Here is a 27,229-nt window from a genome sequence, read left to right as displayed (position 1 = left end):
AGGGGGGAGGGAAGGGAGGGATGGGAGGAGAAGGGAAGGGAGGGATGTAGGGGGGAGAAGGGAGGGAAGTAGGGGGGAGGTAAGGGAGGGAAGATGTAGGGGGAGGGAAGGGAGGGAAGTAGGGGGGAGGGAAGGGAGGGAAGGTGTAGGGGGGAGGGAAGGGAGGGAAGTAGGGGGGAGGTAAGGAAGGGATGTGAGGAGGAGGGAGGGGAGGGATGTAGGGGGGAGGGAGGGGAGGGATGTAGGGAGGAGAAGGGAGGGAAGTAGGGAGGGAGGTAAGGGAGGGAAGGTGTAGGGGGAGGGAAGGGAGGGATGTAGGGAGGGAGGTCATAAAAGGAGGGAATAGAACAAATCAGAAGGGAGATAGGAAGTTTCTCTCTCTCTCTCTCTCTTTAACACCTGATATTAAAGGGTTAAGAGCCAAAGGTGTAATTATATGAGAGAGAGAGAGAGAGAGAGAGAGAGGAGGGAAGGCCAAGGATGAGATGGAGGGATGGAGTGGAGAAGCATATGAGAAAGGGATGTGAGCTGGGGGGAAGGCAGTCAAATGGCAGAGGACAGAGCGACGTGGAGGCGATTTGCTTGTGGCCACCCCTTACGAGATTAAGGCGCCTGGCTACAGATAGACAGGTATAGGTAGATAAAGACAGATATATACAAATAGGTCGGTAGTTAGACTGATAGACAGAGATAAGTAGGTAGGCTGAGACAGAGAGAGATTTAGAGGACGGGACAGACAGACAGGCAGCTGGGTAGATAGACAGACAGACAGTGTTAGACAGACAGATATGAGTAAGTGATTAGATAGATAGACAGATAGATATAGTTATTTTTTTATCGTTCATTCTGATGGTAGCTGGGTAGGATTATTGCAATTGGAGTCGTTATTGCACACACACACACACACACACACACACACACAGCCAATCAGTATATAACACCCGCCCTCACACACACACACACACACACACATACACACAGCCAATCAGCACCTAACACCCGCTTTCACACACACACACACACACACACACACACACACACACACACACACACACACACAAAGCCAATCAGTATATAACACCCGCCCTCACACACACACACACACACACACACACACACACACTGGTAAGCCCGTGAGATGTTACACACACGCTACACTAACTCCTTCTTACGTATTATTAACGTCATTTTTACACCCGCCCTCGAGATGTGCGTGTATGTAAGTATGTATTTGTGTGTATCTGTGTATGTATTTGTGTGTATGTATGTATGTATGTATTTGTGTGTATCTGTGTATGTATTTGTGTGTATGTATGTATGTATGTATTTGTGTGTATCTGTGTATGTATTTGTGTGTATGTATGTGTGTATCTGTGTATGTATTTGTGTGTATGTATGTATGTATTTGCGTGTATCTGTGTATGTATGTATGTTGTGTATGTATGTATGACTGTTTATGGGTATGTCTGTATGTGATGTATGTATGCATTTGTGTATGTATGTACGTATAAAAAAACGTGTAAAGCAAGGGTGTGTGAAGTGTGAAAAACAAGGGTGAGTGAAAAACATGGGTATGTGAAAAGCAAGGGTGTGAAGAGCGAAAAACAAGGGTGTGTGAAGTGTGAAAGACAAGGTTGAATGAAGTGTGAAAGACAAGGGTGTGTGAAAGAAGTGTGAAAAACAAGAGTGTGTGAAAGAAGTGTGAAAAACAAGTGTAGGTGAAAGAAGTGTGAAAAACAAGGGTGTGTGGAAGAAGTGTGAAAAACAAGAGTGTGTGAAAGAAGTGTGAAAAACAAGAGTGTATGTGAAAGAAGTGTGAAAAACAAGGGTGTGTGAAAGAAGTGTGAAAAACAAGAGTGTGTGAAAGAAGTGTGAAAAACAAGAGTGTGTGAAAGAAGTGTGAAAAACAAGGGTGTGTGAAAGAAGTGTGAAAAACAAGGGTGTGTGAAAGAAGTGTGAAAAACAAGGGTGTGTGAAAGAAGTGTGAAAAACAAGAGTGTGTGAAAGAAGTGTGAAAAACAAGAGTGTGTGAAAGAAGTGTGAAAAACAAGGGTGTGTGAAAGAAGTGTGAAAAACAAGTGTATGTGAAAGAAGTGTGAAAAACAAGGGTGTGTGGAAGTGTGAAAAACAAGGGTGTGTGAAAGAAGTGTGAAGAACAAGTGTGTGTGAAAGAAGTGTGAAATACAAAGCTAAACACCATCACTCGTGCGATTTAGGTTAGAGTAATTTTAGAATATAACCTTATTTAAAATCGATTATTATTATTATTTATTTATTCATTATTATTATTATCATCATCATCGTCACCCACATCTCGTCCCCTTATCATCATCATCATCATCATTATTATTATTATTAACCTATAAGACGGGTGTATAAGATTTTTTTTTCTTTCTGTGTGGGGCATTGTGCTGGAAGGGATCTAAGCGTACTGTCCTCCGCCTACCAGCTCATAGTCGCGAAGCTCACAGGTCTACCCCGGGGTTCCCTCCTTTATTAACCTTAGCAAATGTCCAGATCCGCCTTAATCTGAGGACACAGGGCAAAAATACTCTTTCTTCTCCATATATATTTTTTTCCATTACTAAAATCTTCAAAAAATTGTCTAAAAATCAAAGAAATAAAGTAGGGATCCTTGCAGTGGAGAGGTCGTGGGTTCGTGTACCTCCCCAGGCCAGCGGACATGCAGCGGTTACCTAGAGCGTACTGACCTTGTGTTCTGGCGTAGACTAAGGGAGCACTGGCGGCGCGTGACCTCCTCCTCCCGTGTCTGGGTGGTTACTGAGGCTGCCGCTGCTGCACCCCGCCGCCAGATGCAGGTGTGGACTCGATCCCGTGCCTCACCGACAACCTGAAACAAGAATAAATTAAATACGACATGGCCTCAGGGTCTATGTGGCCTTAAAACGTCCTAACACCTGTGCTTAAGTGATTTATTCTGTATATTCCTAGGTGACTTGTATTGCATATTGCCCTAACACTTATTCCTGAGTGGCTTATTTTGCTTATTACAACGAACCATGTAGGACGAGAGAGAGAGAGAGAGAGAGAGAGAGAGAGAGAGAGAGAGAGAGAGAGAGAGAGAGAGAGAGACAGACAGACAGACAGACAGATCCACCAAACTCCAATTTACGATTTACAAACCAACTTTCATCCGATTCTGCAGTTAAAGGGCGAAAAACTCTACGGTCTTCCTTTGCCTTGTTTCAGAATAAAGGAAGGAAGGAAGGAAGGAAAAACTCTACGGTGTTTCTCTGCCTTGTTTCAGAATATAGGAAGGAAATTTTTATCAGAAAGAAATGGCCAAATCTTACACACACACATACATACACACACGCAATTCTCCTAGTCACTTCCACTCCAAGTCACTCTTATCCTATTTTTTGATATCTTGTGTACACACACACACACACACACACACATTCTCCTAGTCACTCACTCACGCACATACCACACACACACACACACATTCTCCTAGTCAATCACTCGCACAAACCACACACACACACACACACACACACACACACACACACACATTCTCCTAGTCACTCACTCACGCACAAACCACACACACACACAAATGCCGCTACTCACTTCCACTCTCCTCGTCAATCTCTCATCCTCTCCCTCCATCTCCTTCCGAACTGCACCTTAAGAGTGGATTATTCAAATGTCTCCAAGATCAATACAATGCCTATCATCCAAGACAGAGAGAGAGAGAGAGAGAGAGAGAGAGAGAGAGAGAGGGACGCCTTCACGTGGTGGCACTGATAGAACAGAGAAAAAGGAGGAGGAGCAACAACGAGGACAAAGAGGAAGAGGAGGAGGAGGAGGAGGACAGGAAGACGAAGAAGAAGATGACGAAGAAGCAGAGGAGAGGAAGAGGAAGAAGATGAAGAGGGAGGAGGAGGAGGAGGAGGAGGAGGAGGAGGAGGAGGAGGAGAAGAAGAAGAAGAAGAAGAAGGAGGAGGAGGAGGAGGTGGAGAAGAAGAAGAAGGAGGAGGAAGAGGAGGAGAAGAAGATGAAGAAGAAGCAGGGGAAGAAGAGGAAGAGGGAGAAGGAGGAGGAGGAGGAGGAGGAGGAGGAGGAGGAGGAGGAAGAAGAAGAAGAGGAGGAGGAGGAGGAGGAGGAGGAGGAGGAGGAAGAGAAGGAGGAGGAGGAAGAGGAGGAGGAGGAAGAAGAAGAGGAGGAGGAGGAAGAGGAGGAGGAGGACAGCAAGCCTTTACAATATTCCTGTAAACCATTCAATCCTCTAACTTATTTTTTTCTTTCTTTTTAAATCTACAAATTATTTTTTCTAGACAATATTTTTAGTTTTTTGAGTTAATGGAGAAAGCCTACATTAATTTTTTTTCTCTGGATTTTCTATATATATATATTTAAAGTTGTTTTGGATAATAATGATAAAAAGATGATAATGTAATAATTAGGGTGATAACTGACTAGGTTGTATTTACTGCACCGCACACACACACACACACACACACACACACTCTCTCACATACACACACCTCTCTACCCATCTATCTATCTTACACACACACACACCTCTACCTATCTATCTATCTTACACACACACACACCTCTACCTATCTATCTATCTTACACACACACCTCTACCTATCTTACACACACACACACCTCTACCTATCTATCTATCTTATACACACACACCTCTACCTATCTATCTATCTTACACACACACCTCTACCTATCTATCTATCTTACACACACACACACCTCTACCTATCTATCTATCTTATACACACACACCTCTATACCCATCTATCTATCTTACACACACACACACACCTCTACCTATCTATCTTACATACACACACACACACACACACACACCTCTACCCATCTATCTTACATACACACACACACACCTCTACCTATCAATCTATCTTACATACACACACACACACACACACCTCTACCCATCTATCTATCTTACATACACACACACACACACACCTCTACCTATCAATCTATCTTACATACACACACACACACACACACACACCTCTACCTATCAATCTATCTTACATACACACACACACACCTCTACCCATCTATCTATCTTACACACACACACACCTCTACCCATCTATCTTACACACACACACACACCTCTACCCATCTATCTTACACACACACACACACACCTCTACCCATCTATCTTACACACACACACACCTCTACCCATCTATCTTACACACACACACACACACAACCTCTACCCATCTATCTTACACACACACACACACACACACACACACACACACCTCTACCCATCTATCTTACACACACACACACACACACACACCTCTACCCATCTATCTTACATACACACACACCTCTACCCATCTATCTTACATACACACACACACACCTCTACCCATCTATCTTACATACACACACACACGCACCTCTACCCATCTATCTTACATACACACACACACACACACACACCTCTACCCATCTATCTTACATACACACACACACACCTCTACCCATCTATCTTACACACACACACACACCTCTACCCATCTATCTTACATACACACACACACACCTCTACCCATCTATCTTACACACACACACACACACCTCTACCCATCTATCTTACACACACACACACACCTCTACCCATCTATCTTACACACACACACACACACCTCTACCCATCTATCTTACACACACACACACACACACACACCTCTACCCATCTATCTTACATACACACACACACACCTCTACCCATCTATCTTACACACACACACACACACCTCTACCCATCTATCTTACACACACACACACACACACACACACCTCTACCCATCTATCTTACATACACACACACACACACACACACACCTCTACCCATCTATCTTACACACACACACACACACACCTCTACCCATCTATCTTACACACACACACACACACCTCTACCCATCTATCTTACATACACACACACACACCTCTACCCATCTATCTTACACACACACACACACACCTCTACCCATCTATCTTACACACACACACACACACCTCTACCCATCTATCTTACACACACACACACACACACATCTACCCATCTATCTTACATACACACACACACCTCTACCCATCTATCTTACACACACACACACACACACCTCTACCCATCTATCTTACATACACACACACACACACACCTCTACCCATCTATCTTACATACACACACACACCTCTACCCATCTATCTTACATACACACACACACACACCTCTACCCATCTATCTTACACACACACACACCTCTACCCATCTATCTTACATACACACACACACCTCTACCCATCTATCTTACATACACACACACACACACCTCTACCCATCTATCTTACATACACACACACACACACCTCTACCCATCTATCTTACACACACACACACACACACACACCTCTACCCATCTATCTTACATACACACACACACCTCTACCCATCTATCTTACACACACACACACACCTCAACCCATCTATCTTTCACACACACACCTCTACCCATCTATCTTACACACACACACACACCTCTACCCATCTATCTTACACACACACACACACCTCTACCCATCTATCTTACATACACACACACACACACCTCTACCCATCTATCTTACACACACACACACCTCTACCCATCTATCTTACACACACACACACCTCTACCCATCTATCTTACATACACACACACACACACACCTCTACCCATCGATCTTACACACACACACACACCTCTACCCATCTATCTTACACACACACACACCTCTACCCATCTATCTTACATACACACACACACACACCTCTACCCATCTATCTTACACACACACACACACACCTCTACCCATCTATCTTACACACACACACACCCCTACCCATCTATCTTACACACACACACACACACACACCTCTACCCATCTATCTTACACACACACACACACACCTCTACCCATCTATCTTACACACACACACACACACACACCTCTACCCATCTATCTTACATACACACACACACACCTCTACCCATCTATCTTACACACACACACCTCTACCCATCTATCTTACATACACACACACACACCTCTACCCATCTATCTTACACACACACACACACACACACACACCTCTACCCATCTATCTTACACACACACACACCCCTACCCATCTATCTTACACACACACACACACACACACACACACCTCTACCCATCTATCTTACATACACACACACACACACACACACCTCTACCCATCTATCTTACATACACACACACACACACACACCTCTACCCATCTATCTTACACACACACACACACACACACCCCTACCCATCTATCTTACACACACACACACACACCTCTACCCATCTATCTTACACACACACACACCCCTACCCATCTACCTTACACACACACACACACACCTCTACCCATCTATCTTACACACACACACACCCCTACCCATCTATCTTACACACACACACACCCCTACCCATCTATCTTACACACACACACACACCCCTACCCATCTATCTTACACACACACACCTCTACCCATCTATCTTACACACACACACACACACACCCCTACCCATCTATCTTACACACACACACACACCTCTACCTGTCTTTCTATCACACACACACACACACACCTCTACCCATCTATCTTACACACACACACACACCTCTACCCATCTATCTTACACACACACACACACACCTCTACCCATCTATCTTACACACACACACACACACACCTCTACCCATCTATCTTACATACACACACACACACACACCTCTACCCATCTATCTTACACACACACACACCTCTACCCATCTATCTTACACACACACACACACACCTCTACCCATCTATCTTACACACACACACACCTCTACCCATCTATCTTACACACACACACACACCTCTACCCATCTATCTTACATACACACACACACACACACACCTCTACCCATCTATCTTACATACACACACACACACACCTACCCATCTATCTTACACACACCTCTACCCATCTATCTTACACACACACACACACCCCTACCCATCTATCTTACACACACACACACACCCCTACCCATCTATCTTACACACACACACACCCCTACCCATCTATCTTACACACACACACACACCCCTACCCATCTATCTTACACACACACACACACCCCTACCCATCTATCTTACACACACACACCTCTACCCATCTATCTTACACACACACACACACCCCTACCCATCTATCTTACACACACACACCCCTACCCATCTATCTTACACACACACACACACACACACACACACCCCTACCCATCTATCTTACACACACACACACACCCCTACCCATCTATCTTACACACACACACACACACCCCTACCCATCTATCTTACACACACACACACACCCCTACCCATCTATCTTACACACACACACACACCCCTACCCATCTATCTTACACACACACACACACACACACCTCTACCTGTCTTTCTATCACACACACACACACACCTCTACCCATCTATCTTACACACACACACACACACACACACACACACACACCTCTACCTGTCTATCTATCACACACACACACCTCTACCCATCTATCTTACATACACACACACACACACACCCCTACCCATCTATCTTACATACACACACACACCTCTCTACCCAACTATCTATCTTACACACACACCTCTACCTGTCTATCTATCACACACACCTCTACCTATCTATCTATCACACACACACACACACCTCTCTACCCATCTATCTATCTTACATACACACACACACACCTCTACCTATCTATCTTACACACACACACACACTCTCTCTCTCTCTCTCTTTAACACTGCCATTACCATCACAAACTCCAAGGTCGTCTGCTCTCTCTCTCTCTCTTTAATATTCCCTTAACCTTCACAAGATCCAATGTCGTGTGCTCTCTCTCTCTATTTCACTATTACTCATTAGATTTAAGTATAAGTGACTCAAGTATAAGTGACTCATGTATAAGGGACTCCAGTATAAGTGACTCAAAGTATAAGGGACTCAAGTATAACGGACTCAAGTGTGACTCAAGTATAAGGGACTCCAGTATAAGTGACTCAAAGTATAAGGGACTCAAGTATAACGGACTCAAGTGTGACTCAAGTATAAGGGACTCCAGTATAAGTGACTCCTAACCTTCACCTCTCCATCTCTTCGCCAATCTCTCCATCTCTTCGCCATCTCTCCACCAATCTCCATCTCTTCACCAACCTCTTCATCTCTCCGCTATCTCTTCACCACCTCTCCATCTCCCCGCCAATCTCTCCATCTCTTCACCAATCTTCATCTCTTCACCAAATCTCCATCTCTTCACCACCTCTCCATCTCTTCATCACCAATCTCCATCTCTTCACCAATCTCCATCTCTTCACCAAATCTCCATCTCTTCACCAATCTCCACGTCTTCATCTCTCCACCAACCTCCATCTCCTCACCAATCTGCATCTCTCTCCACGCTGTCATGCTCTAATGAATAAACTCGGAGAAGAAAGTTTAATTCCTATCTAATCCTCCTAACAGCCCTAACCACCACCTAACAGCCCTAACAAGCAATTAGACAGCAACACTCACCAACCGGCGTCTTGTGGGATGCGTTGCTCCAGCGAAGAATTGATTTACTATACCTAAAAGAAAAAGTAAAAACGTGTATTAGAAGAAGCTCCCTAACACCTTCTCCTGTGCGACTTAACATATACTATACTTTAAATAAACATGTATATATTAGAAGCAGGGTTGGTGTAATCAATTATTTTTTTATTTGTTTTGATTGATTTGATTTTTCTGTTTATTATACAGCTAATATTTCACAAGCAGTTTACTCAATTGTGTACACTTCATGTCCTGTCTGTGCACTGATGGTTCACTGGCAACAATCCAGATACATACCTGTTCAATTGCTGTCTGTACACTGCTGGTTAAGGCTGAGTTGCCAGTGGTAATACACACAGCATATTGCTGTTCAAGTGCTGTCTGTACACTGCTGGTTAAGGCTGAGTTGCCAGTGGTAATACACACAGCATATTGCTGTTCAAGTCCTGTCTGTACACTGCTGGTTAACGCTGAGTTGCCAGTGGTAATCCAGACAGCATATTTCAAAGCTGATTATATTACCACACAGAAAAATCTTAAGCTGATGTTATTATGACATGGCCTTAAGTGACCCAGCACAGCCTACCCAGTCTTATGGCTTGGGTTTTTGATTTATGGCTCAGTATTTCACATGTACAAATAATTTCAATACCGGTACTTTGTGTCACAAATGTAAAAATATTTTGTCATACAATGTAGCAATGTCTAATGGCACCAGTCTCCAAAATGTGCTGACTTAATGCTTAACTATCTGAATGAATGAATGCCAACACAGTGTTACACAAGTTACATAAACCAGATTTTATTTTGTTAACTCTTCCATTAAAAAAAAAATAATAATAATCATGACTTTTTAAAGCAAAAAAAAAAATCAGTTATAATCACGATTAAATCAGTTCGATTTAATCACTGCCAACTCTGACACACACACACACACACACACACACCTATATCGTCTTCAATGCTCTCTCTCTCACCTTGTACGAAGCGACGAGGCGAATTTGGCTGATCGTTGAAACTGTCCTGGAAATTCCTTCTTCCTGTCACACTATCTGCAATGGAATGATTGTATGTCAGTTTTTAATGTCAGATTGTGATAGATAGATAGATACACAGATAGATGGATGGCTGAATGGATAGATAGATGGATATATATATAGCTAGACTGAGAGGCAGACAGATAAGTGGGAAGGTAAGTAGGGAGATAGATATGCATAGATGGATGGAGAGGTAGATAGATAGAGATAGATAGAAATAGACTGGCAGGTAGATAGATAGGTAGATAGGTAGGTACACACATACAAATACTGATATGCATAGACAGATGCACACATACACATACAAACGCAGCCATGCACGAACACACGTACAATGTACACACAGGTATAGGTTGCCTGTCTCTGCCTATTCTTAAAGCTTTAGTACCATAAGCTCTCTCTCTGTCTTTCTCTCTCTCTCTCTCCCTCTCTCTCAGAAAATACAATACAGATGCACACATACACATAAAAACGCAGACATGCACGCACACACGTATGTACACACAGGTATAGGCTGGCTCTCTCTACCTATTCTTAAAGGTTTAGTACCGGATCAATCTCTCTCTCTAATACAATACACACACACACACACACACACACACACAAAACGCAGACATGCACGCACACACATATATAGGTTGGCTCTATCTATTCTTAAAGCTTTGGTACCATAAGCTCTAAAAAGTACAAAGAATATCATCTACTTAAATGTCACAGCGTTTTCCTGACGTTGCACCAAATCCTTATCATATTCTTCTTCTATACTTCCAATTAACACGAAATACTTATCATACTTCTCTTCTTCTATACTTCCAATTCACACGAAATACTTATCATATTTCTCTTCTATACTTCCAATTCACTCTTGCTCCCTTTACCGTAGTGCAAAAATATATGAAGCATTTGTATTTCCTTCTGTCACTCCGCCATCACGTTTATTTTAACCAAGAATTAGAATTTTCAGATGCGCCACAACACAAACACCTTACGTACACAAATCACAATAACTTCTACATTCCTCTTCCTTTATACTCCTCCCTCACTCTTACTAACTTCATCGGAGTTTTAAAATATCTGGAGTAATTGTATTTCCTTCTGTCACTCCGCTATCACGTTTAATTTAACCAAGAAGGAGATTTTTCAGAGACGCGCCACAATACCTAACCAACACAAACCACAACAATTTCTACATTCCTCTTCTCTTACACACCTCCCTCACTCTTCCCCACTTCATGGTAGTCCAGGAGTGTCGGAAGCAATCGTATTTCCCTGTCACTCAAGTCACTCAGCCATCACTTTTATTTTTAACAAAGAATGAGATTTTTCAAAGTACTGAGAAGCGTCAAAACCTAAAAAAACAAAAAAAACAAAAACGGCAACATTCGTCTTCTTCCTCTTGTCTTATACGTCTTCCTCACTCTTACCCACTTTATGGCAGTCCAAGAGTGTCTGAAGCAGTCGTATTTCCCTGTCACTCAGCCATCACACTTTTATTTTAATCAAGAATGAGATTTTTCAAGAATCAAGATGCGCCACAACACATCCAACAAATCGCAACACTCGCCTTCTCTTAACTTCTTAACTCTTATTCTTCTTAACTCCTGCCTCACTCTTACTTCAACGTATAGCTACCAAAAATATCTGGAGCAAACATATTTCCCTGTGTCACGCCGCCATCACGTTAATTTAAAACAAGAATTAGATTTTTCCAGAGTAATGAGATCCTCCTTATCACAGCACCTAACCTAAACAAACCGCATCAACCTCCTTTTTCCTCTTCTTATATACTCCTCCCTCATCCCTACTCACCTCACAGCTGTTCAAAAATATCTGGGGTAAACGTATTTCCCTGTATAAATCCGCCATCTCCATCACTTCGTCTAGGAAAAAAGTTTTTCTGATTTAAGGGCAGAACCACAACACGTCACTCCGCCATTTTGAAAACGTCTGGCGCCAAGATAAAATTCACACGTGTATCATCATCCCGTTTTGAAAAGCTTAGTGTATCTTATAATTTACTTTCGACGTATTAATAAAAATAATGTACCGTAATAATAGCCCATATTAACCTGATCACCATTTCATTTTTGCTAAACACGAATGCACACAAACACTGGTCAAACTTTTTAAATCAACTGTAATTCCCTTTTTTTCAAATTACGTAATATTGGAACTAGTGTACTGCGATAAAAAAGTACAATATAACATCAATATTACTTTTATTACATGTGGATCATTCTTATTCACATACTCTCCGTCCCTACATCATATTACTTCAGTCCGTCGACGCATTTTGAAATTCAGTGTTGCCAGTTCGACATTATCAACTTTTTTTTTTTACTGCAGATATTAGATATAGCACTGATTAACCTCTTCCCTTCTAGTCATTACTCCGAAGTTAATTTAACAAGGAAGCCACTAACACCTCTTCCTTTGCGATTCATTTTTCATATATGGTAACCATTATTTATCCAGAGTATAGCGATGTTGGAAGGACTTATATGACGCAGAAAGGGACAGTAAGGTGCAATAAGCAGAATAAATCGCCTGGGAAAAGATGTTTGGGAGCTTCCTTTAATATCCTTTCGTACGCTATTTAAATGCAGAGTACGGCGATACTAGAATAATTTATGTAACACGCAGGGCAGTAAGTTGTAATAAGCAAAATAAATCGCTTAGGAAAAGGTGTTAGGGAGCTCCTTGTAACATCCTTTTGTACGGTTTTTAATGCAGAGTACGACGATATTAGAATGATAAGTGCCACGCAGGACACTAAGTTGTAATAAGCAAAATGAATCGCTTAGGAAAAGGTGTTAGGGACACAATAAATATCATGGCAGGGAAAAGGATTCATTAACGATTATTACTATTCTCTCAATTTAAATCTGAAAGTAATATACTGAGAGAGAGAGAGAGAGAGAGAGAGAGAGAGAGAGAGAGAGAGAGAGAATCCTAGTTCTTTCATCTTAACTTGGCCCAGATTTTCGTCCTTTTGCAGCTTATTTCACGCAGCTCAGTGGCAGAAAAAGACAATACTACGGCTCTACATCCTTTCCATATCACTTCTTCGTGACTAGCATCCTATTTCAACGTTAATCTATTGCTGTAACTCAGCAATCATCCTTTCCACAGCACTTCTTCGTGTCTAGCATCGCATTCTAGTGTTAATTTATTACTACAACTCAGCATTCATAACGGAGATTTCTTAACACTACTTTCTTAGCGATTTGTTCTGCACATTACACCTGAGCATCGTCTTGTATTTTTACCGATTCGAAATTAAACCAATAGGAACAGCTTATGTGAATATTTAGGTGCAATATACTGAATGAATCGCCAGGAGGAAAGTGTTACGAAGCCTACAGTGCCACTTAAAATACAATCCTTAACTTAGGCTAGTCACGCAGCACAGGTAGTATGGTAGTGGCTGACCATCATCCACTTACTTATAGTTCTGGCCACCTCCAAAATATGTACGCCTGGCCAAACCATATTTCAGAGGGAATATCGCCACCCAAACGAGTTTTCCCTGGGCGATGCCGTAACTAGACTTGGTTATCCCCTGGCCAACCCAATTTTAAAACGCGAGCCACGGCCGCGCTCTGGGGACGAGTCGAAAAGAAAAATAAGAGTGTAGATGAAAAACTGGCATCAAGTGAGATCAAAATTCACACACGACCCTTTTCGAGGATAAAGATTGCGTTGTAGTTCCGATACACGGCCAGGCGTCAATGTACAATCTTCCTAACTGACGAGAAAGTATTAAATCATTTTGGATACTCTTCATTCCTCTGCGCAAGCCTTCAATCTCGCTCTCTCTCTCATACACGACGGTTTTGCAAGCATACTCATCATGTTTGCGCAATCATGAGTGACCGTGTATGGGTCCTTTTAGATGAAGTGGATTGGGAGGAGACACGTAACACCGCCATGCTCCCTTAACACCATCGCTCCTTACCTTTCTTTGCATCATCACCAGGCTGCATCACACGCGCCCTTGTCCATCCAGCTTCTTTGCCACTTCACTTACACACACACTTTCAGATGGACGCAAAGGTAACATCGTAACTATCATAATATCGTAATTAGCCTGCATCATTAAGCAACAAGCGCACTACCTCCACCCCCTCCAATAGCGACCCATAAACTGCCGCATCCGAGACAAAACCCACGCCACCGCATCCGCAGATCACATAGTTGACGGAGCGTAATTTTGGCGCTTGGGACTTTTTGAGATATCTATAGCCTTTATCCAAATTAATTCTCATAGCATGTCTTACCATACACCATAACAAACTAGTCAGTAGCCTATGTAGACACAGTTCAATATATCAGGTTAGTAAAGATAATTTAAACAGGAAAAAACTGGTGGCGTCATCTGTGCACAATGCTGATGATGCCGACAAAGGATCTGCCACTTTACATCTCTAACCCAGAAACCTCGCAATCACTGCCTTGTGTTGCGTATTACACTTTCAGTTTCTGTCTATTAGCCATGTCATTAAAGTATAATCACCCCAAAATACCCAAGCAAATTACCGTTAATGCTCATCAGGAGGCTTCATGTATAAATTTAATGACCGTCAGTAAAACGGGGCCGTAGCTTTGGATTTGAAATGGAGTGGCGGGAAAATCAAATTACGAGATCCCCCACGGAAAACTTTTATTTATTTATTTATTTTTAGTGGGTCCAGGGATATTCTCTCAGAAATTTGGAGTGACCAGAGCTGCAGCATCCTAGCCACCACTTCAGCCACACCATCGTCGCCTCCATCAACAGCTACCCAGCGAAATTAGCAACTTGAGAGAATGTCACACCTTTAATCTTTGACACTTTATTTTTCTTCCATGTAGCCTTGTCACCCAGCTCAACTCTCCATCCTCACTTTGCTATCAACTGAGTATAAAATTCAAGTAAGGTGAAGGGATGGAAAAGCAAATAATGGGGGATGGGGGGTCACACATATTTAATCTTCGACACCATTTTTCTTCTATGTACCCATGTCACCCACCTCATTTCTTCACCCTCACTGCCATAAACTGAGTATAAAGTTGAAGTATTGCGAAGGGAAATTGTGTAGCCTTGATATAAATGGAAAAGCATATAAATTAAATCCATTACACTACCGAGAAAACAGGCTTGAGGTGTAGAATTAGTCACTATTATTTTCGGTCTTTGATATCGTCAATGTTAAGTTTCAGTTCGGTTATTACATAATGAATATCCATCCACCATCCAATTCTATGGTTGTCCCATGAGGAGCGTATGAGCCCGGGGCTAGGCAAGTTGGTCCTGACATTTAAGATGAGTGACCAGCCTCATTCATCCCTGAGTAGCATTATGTGAGCAATAAATCCCAGCCACCCTTTGGATATAAACCTGCACCTGCTCAATCTGATTGGAGCGCCTTAATTAGCCACTAAACCACCAGGCGACATAATTTGGTTATATGGTTACCACCCAGCGTAGTAAATGGTTTCCTGGTGTACCCTGGGCCTGTACAGGAAACCATTTGGCTTGTCACTCGACACTGTTGTCACCCATAAGCAGTAAGAAGAGGAAAGAATGAAGGAAAGACAGAAAAGGAGTGTAAAGTCACCCGCAGGCAGCAAGAGATCGAAAGACAGAAGAGGAAAGAAGGAAGAGGAAAGACCATAGTGAATAAAATACAGTAAATTTAGGCAAGATACCAAAGAGTCTGGTAAGTGCATGTGCGATGCGTTGTCAAATCGTTCAGTAATCATGCTGAGGTTATGAGATATGTACTAAATATTTGTTTGTAGAGGTGAATACAGTAAAGTAAGACAGCCAGGCCTTTGGTAGGTGTAAAAGCGATGCGTTGTCAAAGGATTCAGTATTCAAACTGAGGTTATGAGATATGTACTTATTTATTTGTAGTGTAGAATACAGTAAATTTAAGTAAGACAGCCAGGCCTTTGGTAGGTGTATAAGCGATGCGTTGTCAAATGATTCAGTATTCAAGCTAAGGTTATGATATATGTATTTATTTGTAGTGTAGAATACAGTAAATTTAAGTACGACAGGCAGGCCTTTGGTAGGTGTGCAAGCGATGCGTTGTCAAATGATTCAGTATTCAAGCTGAGGTTATGAGATATGTACTTATTTGTAGTGTAGAATACAGTAAATTTAAGTAAGACAGCCAGGCCTTTGGTAGGTGTACAAGTGTTGCGTTGTGTAGTGGTTGGCAGGCAGGGTTTGGTGGTGTGTGGTGCGTGTGGGAGTGTGCGCTGCAGCCACAACAACAACACAAAATGTCCTTAGCGGCAGAGTACGTCAAGGATGAGGCAGGCAAGGCTATTTACACCACCATACTAACTAAATCACCCTCAAAATACACCCCAGACAAGACCAATAAATTAAATCACCCTGAAAATCCACCCGGCACTACTGCCAATATATTAACGAAATCACCATCAAAATCCACCGACACTACAACCAATATATTAACTAAATCACCCTCAAAATCCACCCGTCACTACTACGAAATTAAATCACCCTCAAAATCCACCTGACACCACTACCAATATATTAAATCACCCTAAAAATCCACCCGACACTACAACCAATATATTAACTAAATCACCCTATAAATCCACCCGACACTACTACCAAAATAAATCACCCTCAAAATCCACCCAACACACTACTACTAATATATTAACTTGTATTTTACACCATCTCTTGTTATCATTTAATTTTAGCCAGGGTTAAAAATTGGTTCAGCTTCAACATTAATTCTGTAAATCTATCTATCTATCTATTGCCAGACGCCTCAATCCCGTTTGGGGTGGCCACAAACAAATTGCCTCCAAGTCGCCCTGTCCCCCGCCATTTCACTGTAAATCTCCCTCGATGAATTCCAGGTAATACTTCGTGTCTGGGAATTTTGAAAGCCTTGGGAAACTGAAATTTTGGTACAGAATACAATCATCAATTACAGGAACTAGGAGGCCCATTTTTACTTGTGGTGGCTCCCCTAATATTACATTGGGAACACTATGTTAATTCCCTCAATGTCAATTCTGGCCAGTTCTGGTTTTTGAAATAGCATGGTTTTATTGTTAATGGCAGGGGGAAATGGCAGCACCACAAAAAATCTGCTCAGCAAGATATTTGGATATTCATCTGACAGACAGTTATTCATCTATCTATCTACCTAGTGCCAGACGCCTCAATCCCATACAGGGTGGCCACAAACAAATTGCCTCCACGTCGCCCTGTCCCCCACCATTTCACTGCCCTGCTCCCAACTCACACCCCCCTTTCTCATATACTATTTTGGTAAATGTACAGTTTTGGATAGTCAGGGTTAATCTGATTTATTTCTTACCCAACTAAGTTTACCTAATTGAACCAACCTAACTGATCAAACCTAACTACCCCAACAGAATCTAACCTAACCTAACTGGACCAAATGAAGCGTATGACTATCCAAAACTTCAAAGTACAGTAAGATCTCACTATAATGGACTAATTGGGACCCAAGCCATTCCGAAAAATGCAAAATTCCGATAAAAGCAACATCCAGACTTCCCCCTGCTGACCTGGGCTTTTTCCGATATATCAGACATTAGTCCGGATGGCACCAACGGTATTTAAACTGTTTTGACTATCACTGCGGTACTGTACTGTGCTTTAACTTCAGTACATTAATCCAATGGTATAATATATATAATAATACTGTACTGTACACTGATAAACATGTCTTTTATTTACCTTATTGTGGTGAACGTAGATGAAGTGGTTAGGCAGTCCAGACTGCTTCGGCTTTATCAGACTTTTTCCCATATATAGGAATTTAATCTAGTAGCTCCTTGAGTACGATAAAAGCGAACTGCGGTCTATTGAAGTTCGTTATATCGAGGTTTGACTGTACTCATATTCTATTGTGTTCTTCTCTAACAGCATTCCTTAAGGTATTTTTGGTACACGTTAACAAAACCATAACACTGGATTCTTCAGAAATAATAACGTGATTCAATTTGTTGGATAGTTCTCAGTCAACTTTCTTCTGTGATGATTTTCTCGTAAATAAAAAAAACAAGTGAGACGTTGTGGGGTTTCGTGTGGTGTTAAGCCTTTGGAAACTACCGCCAACCTAGCTTTTTTTTTTCTTAATGTGAAAATAAACAAACAATTGAATTTCAAGCCACTTTCAACATTATCCTAATGTAGATGCATGTCATTCGAGCCTGACAGAGACCAGTGTCCAATCTTACCCTAGGTCATTGGCAGAGTTCATCCTGACTGAGTTCAAATTTGAAAACATGCAACAGACCAACTTCCAGCCCTCTGATTGGCTCAGCCAGGAACTAAAATGCGAATGGAGGAGATCCGCAAACTTTGGATGATCCCCCCCCCCCAAAAAAAAAATGCCCATATAGTATCAAATTACCCCTGTAAGCCCCTGAAAACCATTTTAGGGGCCTCACACCAGCATGACACATCACAAACATTACTGTACTACTGAATACCATACTTTAATAACAGACATTAATGGGTATGGTTATGAGAATTTAGGGTAATTTTGTTGCTGATGACTGCCATGGACTCCTGCAACAGTGTGTACAAAGACCTTAAAAACCATTTCTGGTACCTGAAAGCAGCATAAAATGTCACAAATATCAAACTTGTGAATTTGCAGGGTCGGGAATAGCAGGGCCGCAAATCATAGGGGTTACCTGTAATTTATTGTCTAATGTTGCAATTTTCCTGCAATTTTTAGAGGGCATAGTAGCAAGTCTTTCTATCTGTCTATAAGCAGACAACATTCCCAAAAGGGGTGGCCATTTGTCTTTTTATTTGGTTGTTTTATAGGGAGGGGCACTAACCCTCCACCAACCCATTTACTGACACAGAAAAGTAACATTAGAAAATACTGTATACTTATTGTGTAACGTTTTTCAGGTCAGTGTTTCATCCCAGCATCACAGCGGCCAGATGGGACGTGGAGAAAAGCCAGACGGGTGAAAGACGGTTACATACCACAGGAGGAAATGCCACTGTAGGTTATTTACTTCTGTCTACCTAATTATAGCCAGACACCTTAATCCCGTAAGGGGTGGCCACACACTAATTGCCTCCATGTCACCCCATCCCCTACCATTTCACTGCCCTGCCCCCAGCTTACTGTATTGTAACATAAAGGCTTCAACATCCAAGCATGCATCACCCTTGGTCACCTAATGGCAGCTCTCCATTTTGCTCAATCTCTGACAGCCTCCCTATTCAGTCCCTTATCCCTAAGGTCTCACTCAATGACTTGTCCCATGTCTTTTTCGGTCTACCTCTCGCAACCCTACCCCTAACATTAACACTTCTCACTTTCTGCACCCAGTTATCATTCCCCATCCTCTCCACATGCCCAAACCATCTCAATATACCTCTCCTCATCACAGCACCAATACACTCCAGTCCAATCCTACCCCCCAACTCTTCCACTGTAAACCTAGCCCCCCCAAGCCCTCACAATCAGGGCTGCGCTGCATATCCACCTAATCATTGTCATTTCTGTATGTTTGAGCCTGTGAATATCCTCTTCCTTTACTGCCCAGGTCTCACTACCATACAGCATTACACTCCCAACACATGCCACATACAAAGATCCCTTAGCACGCAGGGAGAGCCCTCTCAGCACCAGGAGAGGCAACAGCTCCATGAACTTCCTCCAACCATTCCTCACTCTAGCCACAGAGCTGCTCCAGCCCCACCTCCAGCACATAACATGACTCCGAAATAACAAAACTCTTCCACACGCTCAACAGACTCACCAGCAAGTTCAGTCCTTTCACACCAGACAATCTCCACCTGCTCTCCCCGACACACCACACACATAAAATCAGCATTATCTCGCAGTCTACCTCTAATACCACTACATCTCTTGTGCACCCACTTATCACAAAATGGAATTACTTCCCACGCCCCTGTGGTAAATTGCACATGACCACTCTCCCTCTTCTTTGACAGTACCGCCACCAACCCTAGATACCATCACTTTTATCTGCATTTACTCTTAAGCCCTTGTGCCCCATACCATCTCTCCACTTCCTAAATCTTTCCTCCGCCTCCCTTTCATTCTCTGCAATCAACACCAAATCATCAGCAAAAACATCTCCCATGGGAGTCCTTTTCTGAAGTCACGTGAAAGGGCTTCAAGTACCATGATATACAACAAGGGGCTCAAGACTGACCCCTGATGACACCAACATTCACGGGAAACTCATCATTCAACTCTCCATTCACTCTTACCTGGGTGTGAGCACCTACATTCATAGCCATAACCACCCTAACCAGCCACTCCTCCATCCCAAGCTTTCTCATTAACTGCTAAGGAAGAGGTGTTAGGGAGCTTCCTTTAATATCATTTGTACATTATTTATGCACACTGTGGTGATATTAGAATGATTTAAGTACAGTATCACAGAAGAGGACAGCAAAATAAATCGTGTAGGAAGTGGTATTAGGGAGCTTAATCAAAACAAAATCTGCAAGGAAGAGGTGGAAGGGAGCTTCCTTTGAAATAAATCTGTTAGGAAGAGGTGTTAGGAAGCTTCCTTAAAAATAAATCTGTAAGGAAGAGGTGTTAGGGAGCTTTCTAAAACCAAATCTGCAAGGAAGAGGCAGTAGGGAGCTTAATTAAAACTAAGTCTGTAAGGAAGAGGTGTTTGGGAGCTTCCTCAAAATTAAATCTGTAAGGAAAAAGTGTCTGGGAGCATCCTTAAAACTAAATCTGTAAGGAAGAGGTGTTAGGGAGTGAGCCATGATGCTATAGTACCTGATATATTGCAGATACGAGAGCAAAGGCAAGCAATGGGCCAAAAACCGACCCGATCATCCGGTGGGTCTGGCTCCGGCTGACGTGGCGGCCATGAAGGTGCGGCAGCAGACACAGAATGACCCCAGCATACCTGGCCTGGCCCCACAGAACAAACAAGGTGAGAGAGAGAGAGAGATTGAGAAACGACTCCAGCACACCCGGCCTGGCCCCACAAAACAAAACGTACGTGTGTGTGTGTTGAGAGAAAGAGAGACAAAGACACAGAGAGAGAGAGAGAGAGAGAGGTGCTACTTAATAAACCTACCTAATCAATGTTGTTTCCTCAGGGGGTGGCATGTCGAAATCCCAGAAGAAGAAGGCCGCAGCAGCCAAGAAGAAGGCAGCTGCTCTAGACGCGGAAATCACAAAGGTGTTGGAAAATACACATATATCTACCACCACCACCAGCAGTAATGAAAAAGGTAGGTTGGGTGAGGGAGTATGTATGTGAGTGAGGTGGAGGGGGGCAGAGTGAGGGGGAGACAGGATGAGATGGAGGGATGGAGTGGAGAGGTATATGAGAGAGGGGAGACCGGGGATGAGACAGAGGTAGGTCAGAACCGAGGCGTATAGTCACATGACGATGAACGTGCCATAACAATGTCCTGATATAAACAATTTTAAAAATTTGTGTTGTTGTAACTCATTAACCAGTAGCCCAATTTCAATAAACAGTGTCTCAAAAAACAGAGCTGGTAAAACACTTTAAAACACATAAAGAATAAAGTACAAAATACATGATAGATCAGGTTATAATGCTGTTTAGTTATTAACCCCATACCATAGTACCTCTATAAGAAAAAATAATAATAATAATAATTTGAAAATAACCACAAAAATGAAAAGAAAGACAATCACCGTAGTGCTGCTGTAAAGGACCAAACTGAAACTTAACAAATTAATCACTGGTCTGGCTGGGATATGAACTCAGGTCCTCGCGCCTCATATGCGCGCACGTTACCACTGAGCCAAAGAGAGGATCCCGTTTTCTTTCTAAGCAATGCGGGCTTTTTTATACACCCCATTACACTGCAGGTATTTAAGTGCCGTAGGGAGTGTGAGGATTAACAATAGTCTAGTATATCGTTGGTCTTGCGCCTTCCATTCATCACTAACTTGTTTCAGATTAGGGCCAGTGCCTTGCTTGTCAGTTTCCACTAATCCAGTTACAGTCACTTTGTCGAGTACGGAACAAAATCTGCGCTCACCTAAACCACAAATGCTGAGGAATGATGATCAACAAACATCATAAGTCATATTGACATGCCGGTACTCAACACAATAATCGTACGTGATGCGTGATTTATGGCCCTTGACACAAGGCCACATCATAGTGACACTTTTCAATTGACTGGCAAAGTAACTGGTCTGTCAGTTATAATCACTCATTGCCCAAAAAGCTGTAAATACTGTAGATAAACTACTTAATCATTGCCCATGTTGTTGAAGCAGCCACACTTACAAGCAGGACTGACTTTCCCAGCTGGCACTGCCATTTTTGTGCTATAACTCATGTATGCAGCCCTAACATGTTTCCCAGAAGATGGATCACGGTTTCATTTCCGTGTATGCTCGGGGGCTGCCTGGTCATTATCACTGTGTATGTCACTCATGTTGCAATGTAAATCTGAGGTGAAAATAATGTAATAAACCAAACGCACGTGTGTGTGGCGTACAATGTAAACAACTGGGAAGGGCAGAATCTGGCCACACCCACCAGCCGACACCCCCACAAAACACGGCCGCTGATTGGCCGTGAGTGTGACGTTATCAAGAGACCCAGCGCTCACTGGCAGCCTGGAGGAGTGCTTGCTGGCATGTTCGTCTTTCCACCACTACAACTTTCCTCAGGAGAGACACAGGCCACATGTACCAACCTGCAGCGTGTTGGGACAAGAATCCACCTTGTTGTATTGGACTTTTGACAGTGTTGTGAAGTCGAACATGCCATGAAAACGTTTCCATTGGATAGAAAAATGGCTGACGAGTGTGTTTCAACCTAAATCTCAATTTTAGATATCTGGCACCTTTTTCCTTATTTGACTAAATGCCTCATTTGTTGGTTGGGAGAGAGTATATGTGAGTGAGGTGGAGGGAGGGGAAGACTAAGGATGAGATGGAGGGATGGTGTAAGGAGGCATATGAAAGAGTGGTGTGTGTGGAGAGGGTGGAGAGTGAGAGACTAACTAGGAGAGTGTATGTGAGTGAGGGGGAGACTGAAGGTGAGATTGAGGGATGAAGTAGAGAGGTATATAATAGAGGGGGGTGTAAGTCGATGGGAGGGTGGCAAAATCGCAGGGGACAGGGCGACATGGAGGCGATTTGTTTGTGGCCACACCTTATGTGATTAAGGAGTCTGGCTATTTAGGGGGAGAGAGAGAGCGTTATCAAGTGGCATGAATAATAAAATGAATGATACGTAACTGACATGAAGCATGGAATATAACAACACGGTAACACACACACACACACACACACACACACACACACACACACACACACACACACACACACAGATAAGCACTCGACGCTCCCATGTACCGAGTGTCTTCTGACTCAGATAAAATTACATAGCTCTCTCTCTCTCTCGCTCTAAAAAAAAAAAAATCATAAACAAAATACTAATAAAGGTGAGAGAGAGAGATTATCCAGTGGTATGAAGAATAAAATCAATGATGCATACTTGACATGAAGTGTTGAATAACTGTATACATTTCCTCTTACTTTTTAGGAGGGGGGAAGCAGCCAGTTGCCTCGGACCCCAGCAAGAGGCTAAGGAACCTGAAGAAGAAGCTGCGGGACATCGAGAAGCTGGAGAAACAGATCAGCAGCGGCGAACTCAAGAACCCAGAACCGGAGCAGCTGGAGAAGGTGAAGAAGAAGGAGGAGGTGATACAACAGATTGAAGAATTAGAGGAGGAAGTAGGAGAGGAGAATTAATGGCCTGTGGGAGTCCTGAAGTAAATTTTAGATCCAATACAGCATTTTAAATTATTGTACAGTCAAGGGAATTTCTTTACCCCCTGTGATATGGAGTCAACAAACGGTAGTATTGTCGTAAAATGTACACTCACACCTCGATTTAAGGGACCTCCATTTAAGGGATTTTGGATTTAAGGGACTCCATATTCTACCTGACAAACAGACAAGACCATTCAAAAATTATACGTAATGTCTGGGTTATACACATTAATATTTCTTTATACAATACCCGTCAAATAATATAACCATAAAAATAAGTAAGTGAAACAATCATTGCATTTCATAATAAGACTGTCTTTATATGTGGTACAACAAGGGACATTTTCAAGTAAGGGACAAGTTGATTCCCCATTTAGTCCCTTATATCGAGGTTTGAGTGTATTTATAAAGATATGCATATTTGTTCTCTCATAAAACCAGGCCAGATTTTGTGCCATCACCCTTCTCTGCTTTGGCACCAGCTCAAAGTACAACTCATCCACTCTGCCTTTAACGCCATTATCACACTACAACCTACACCAGAACAGACGTGATAGAAAGCATTAGGAGAAAGATATTGAGGTGGTTCAGCTTTGTGGAGAGGGTGGAGAGTGAGAGACTTGCCAGGAAAATGTATGTGAGCGAGGTGGAGAGGGAGGAGGGGACTGAGGATGAAATGGAGAGTGAGAGACTAGCTAGGAGAGTGTATGTGAGTGAGGTGGAGGAAGGGAGAAAGAGGGGGTGACTGAGGATGGGATGGAGGGATGCAGTGAAGTGGTATATGAGAGGGGGATGCAATTTGCGGGGAGGGCAGTGAAATGGCAGGGGACATGGTGGCATGGAGGCGATTTGTTTGTGGCCACCCCTTATGAGATCAAGGCGTCTGGCCATAGATATATAAACAGATGGTTCACATATAGCAAATAGTAACCAAGGCATTCTGGAACTCTGCCGTGTCACTTCTTGGGACAACTGTACCAACACAAAATACAGCTCATGAACAATCCACTCTGACTTTAATATAATCCAGTCCATCACACCAGAAGAAATGTCAGAACAGGCAACATTATCAAGAAAACAAAGAACTCTAAAAGAACTCTACAAGCAGAGGGTCACACAGCATCATCAGCCAGCACCTGAAACATTTAGGACCATACAGACATCACTGTGGCCTTCCCAGTGTGTGGAAACAAACAATTATCACAATATTTATACCAAACAAGGATCCAACACACCTTTGTACACCATCTAAACACTAAGCAAACACTGTACTATCTAATCTCACACAACAAGCATCTGACATCAGCTCCACAACCCACACTTGTCACAACCATCCCCTGATGCAAGCTAATCATCAGAAAATACAACACAAACATGGAATACCAAATGCTGGGTTGCTAACTGTTTATCTGGCAGAGAAGCACAGGTTACAGTCCAAGGCAAACCAATACAAACACAACATTTTCCAGAGTTCCACAGGGCTCTATTCTCTCACCCACACTGTTCAACCTATATATGCAAGGTACCCTCACACCTCAACCACCCACATACTGACAATATACACAGCGTACAGAACTAGTGGCATAACTCCGAAGGGGCAGTTGGTTGCCTGTCGTCAATGGGTGTGTTCAATGAGATGGACCAGGATTGATCAACAGCGGCAATAAAAACAATATTTTTTAACTTCATGCACTTGACTCTAACAATACAGACAATCTTTCAACATAACCTCAAAAAGGAATCTAAAAATCTTTGGGAGTGTGTGGCTGAAGTGGCAGGTGTCCTGCAGTCCACCAAGTTTATGTCCAGATTAGCCAGTGGTCACAACAACAACATGAACAACAACAACAAGTAAGAAATGTCAGAAGTGGAGAACAAATAGTGTGTCATTGAAAATACAAACTATACTCTTTTTACTCTAACTTGGCCTAAAATTTCCATCTCTCTCTCTCTCTCTCTCTCTACCTTGAATAATGAGCTGTAACAATAGATTAACACTAGAATATGGTGCTAATCACAAAGAAGTGCCATGAAAAGGATGAAGTAGTACAGTAAACTCTCTCATATCTAACAAAAATGTGGCCAAGAGGGTGCCATTAGTTGACATACTGACAGATAGTGATGCACAGACGGACAGTGACAGTAATACCCTCCTCATCCACCCTAGCAAGGTCTACCTCCCTATAAAACCCCATAACTGTACTGTACAACTTCAAACACAGAAATATCTCTTGAATACTGTAATAAATATGATCAAATGTCCTTGTAATAGTGAAGAGAATAAATCTCAAGTAAATCCCTTGTGATCCTGTGGCACAGGAGGCGATACTGCACTGACTTAACCTCCACCTCTACCCAACTCGCGCTGCATCCTTCGTCCAGTTTTCCAATGATATCCTGCTTGTTTACGAGGGACAAGACAACACTGGTGCGCTTGGCAGGTGGAGGTGTCACTGAGCCCGGCATTCACATCAGTTAAGGAAGCTCCCTAACACCACTCCCTAAGTCATACTGTGCATAAAGCTCCCTAACACCTCTTCCTAAGTCATACTGTGCATAAAGCTCCCTAACACCTCTTCCTAAGTCATACTGTGCATAAAGCTCCCTAACACCTCTTCCTAAGTCATACTGTGCATAAAGCTCCCTAACACCTTTTCCCAAGCCATTTAT

The 27,229-nt window shown here is 42.6% G+C and overlaps 2 protein-coding genes across 2 annotated transcripts in view; one reads left to right on the top strand and one right to left on the bottom strand.

The window, feature by feature from the left end:
• Nucleotides 1-15,028, bottom strand: part of LOC145418314 (uncharacterized) — an 84,960-nt gene extending 69,932 nt beyond the window's left edge. The window contains exons 1-2 of the mRNA XM_080286755.1: nucleotides 14,879-15,028; nucleotides 2,712-2,851 (exon numbers count right to left, since the gene is read on the bottom strand). Of these exons, the coding sequence (XP_080142881.1) occupies nucleotides 2,712-2,851; nucleotides 14,879-15,028 (290 nt within the window). The remainder of the gene's footprint in view (nucleotides 1-2,711; nucleotides 2,852-14,878) is intronic.
• Nucleotides 15,029-16,983: 1,955 nt separating this feature from the next.
• On the top strand, nucleotides 16,984-25,115 carry Pym (partner of Y14 and mago). The gene is made up of 5 exons (XM_080286735.1): nucleotides 16,984-17,070; nucleotides 19,690-19,786; nucleotides 21,571-21,716; nucleotides 21,886-22,020; nucleotides 24,330-25,115. The coding sequence occupies exons 1-5, from the start codon at nucleotides 17,034-17,036 to the stop codon at nucleotides 24,536-24,538; spliced, it is 624 nt and encodes a 207-aa protein (XP_080142861.1). The 5' UTR covers nucleotides 16,984-17,033; the 3' UTR covers nucleotides 24,539-25,115.
• The last annotated feature ends 2,114 nt before the right edge of the window (nucleotides 25,116-27,229 follow it).

This window comes from Coenobita brevimanus, chromosome 113, assembly GCF_032717465.1.
Source record: "Coenobita brevimanus isolate Jiangsu-jjx chromosome 113, ASM3271746v2, whole genome shotgun sequence".
In the NCBI taxonomy this organism is placed as follows: Eukaryota; Metazoa; Arthropoda; class Malacostraca; order Decapoda; family Coenobitidae; genus Coenobita; species Coenobita brevimanus.
Note: the sequence above shows the minus strand (reverse complement) of the source record. Positions and strands in the feature narration are given on the sequence as shown.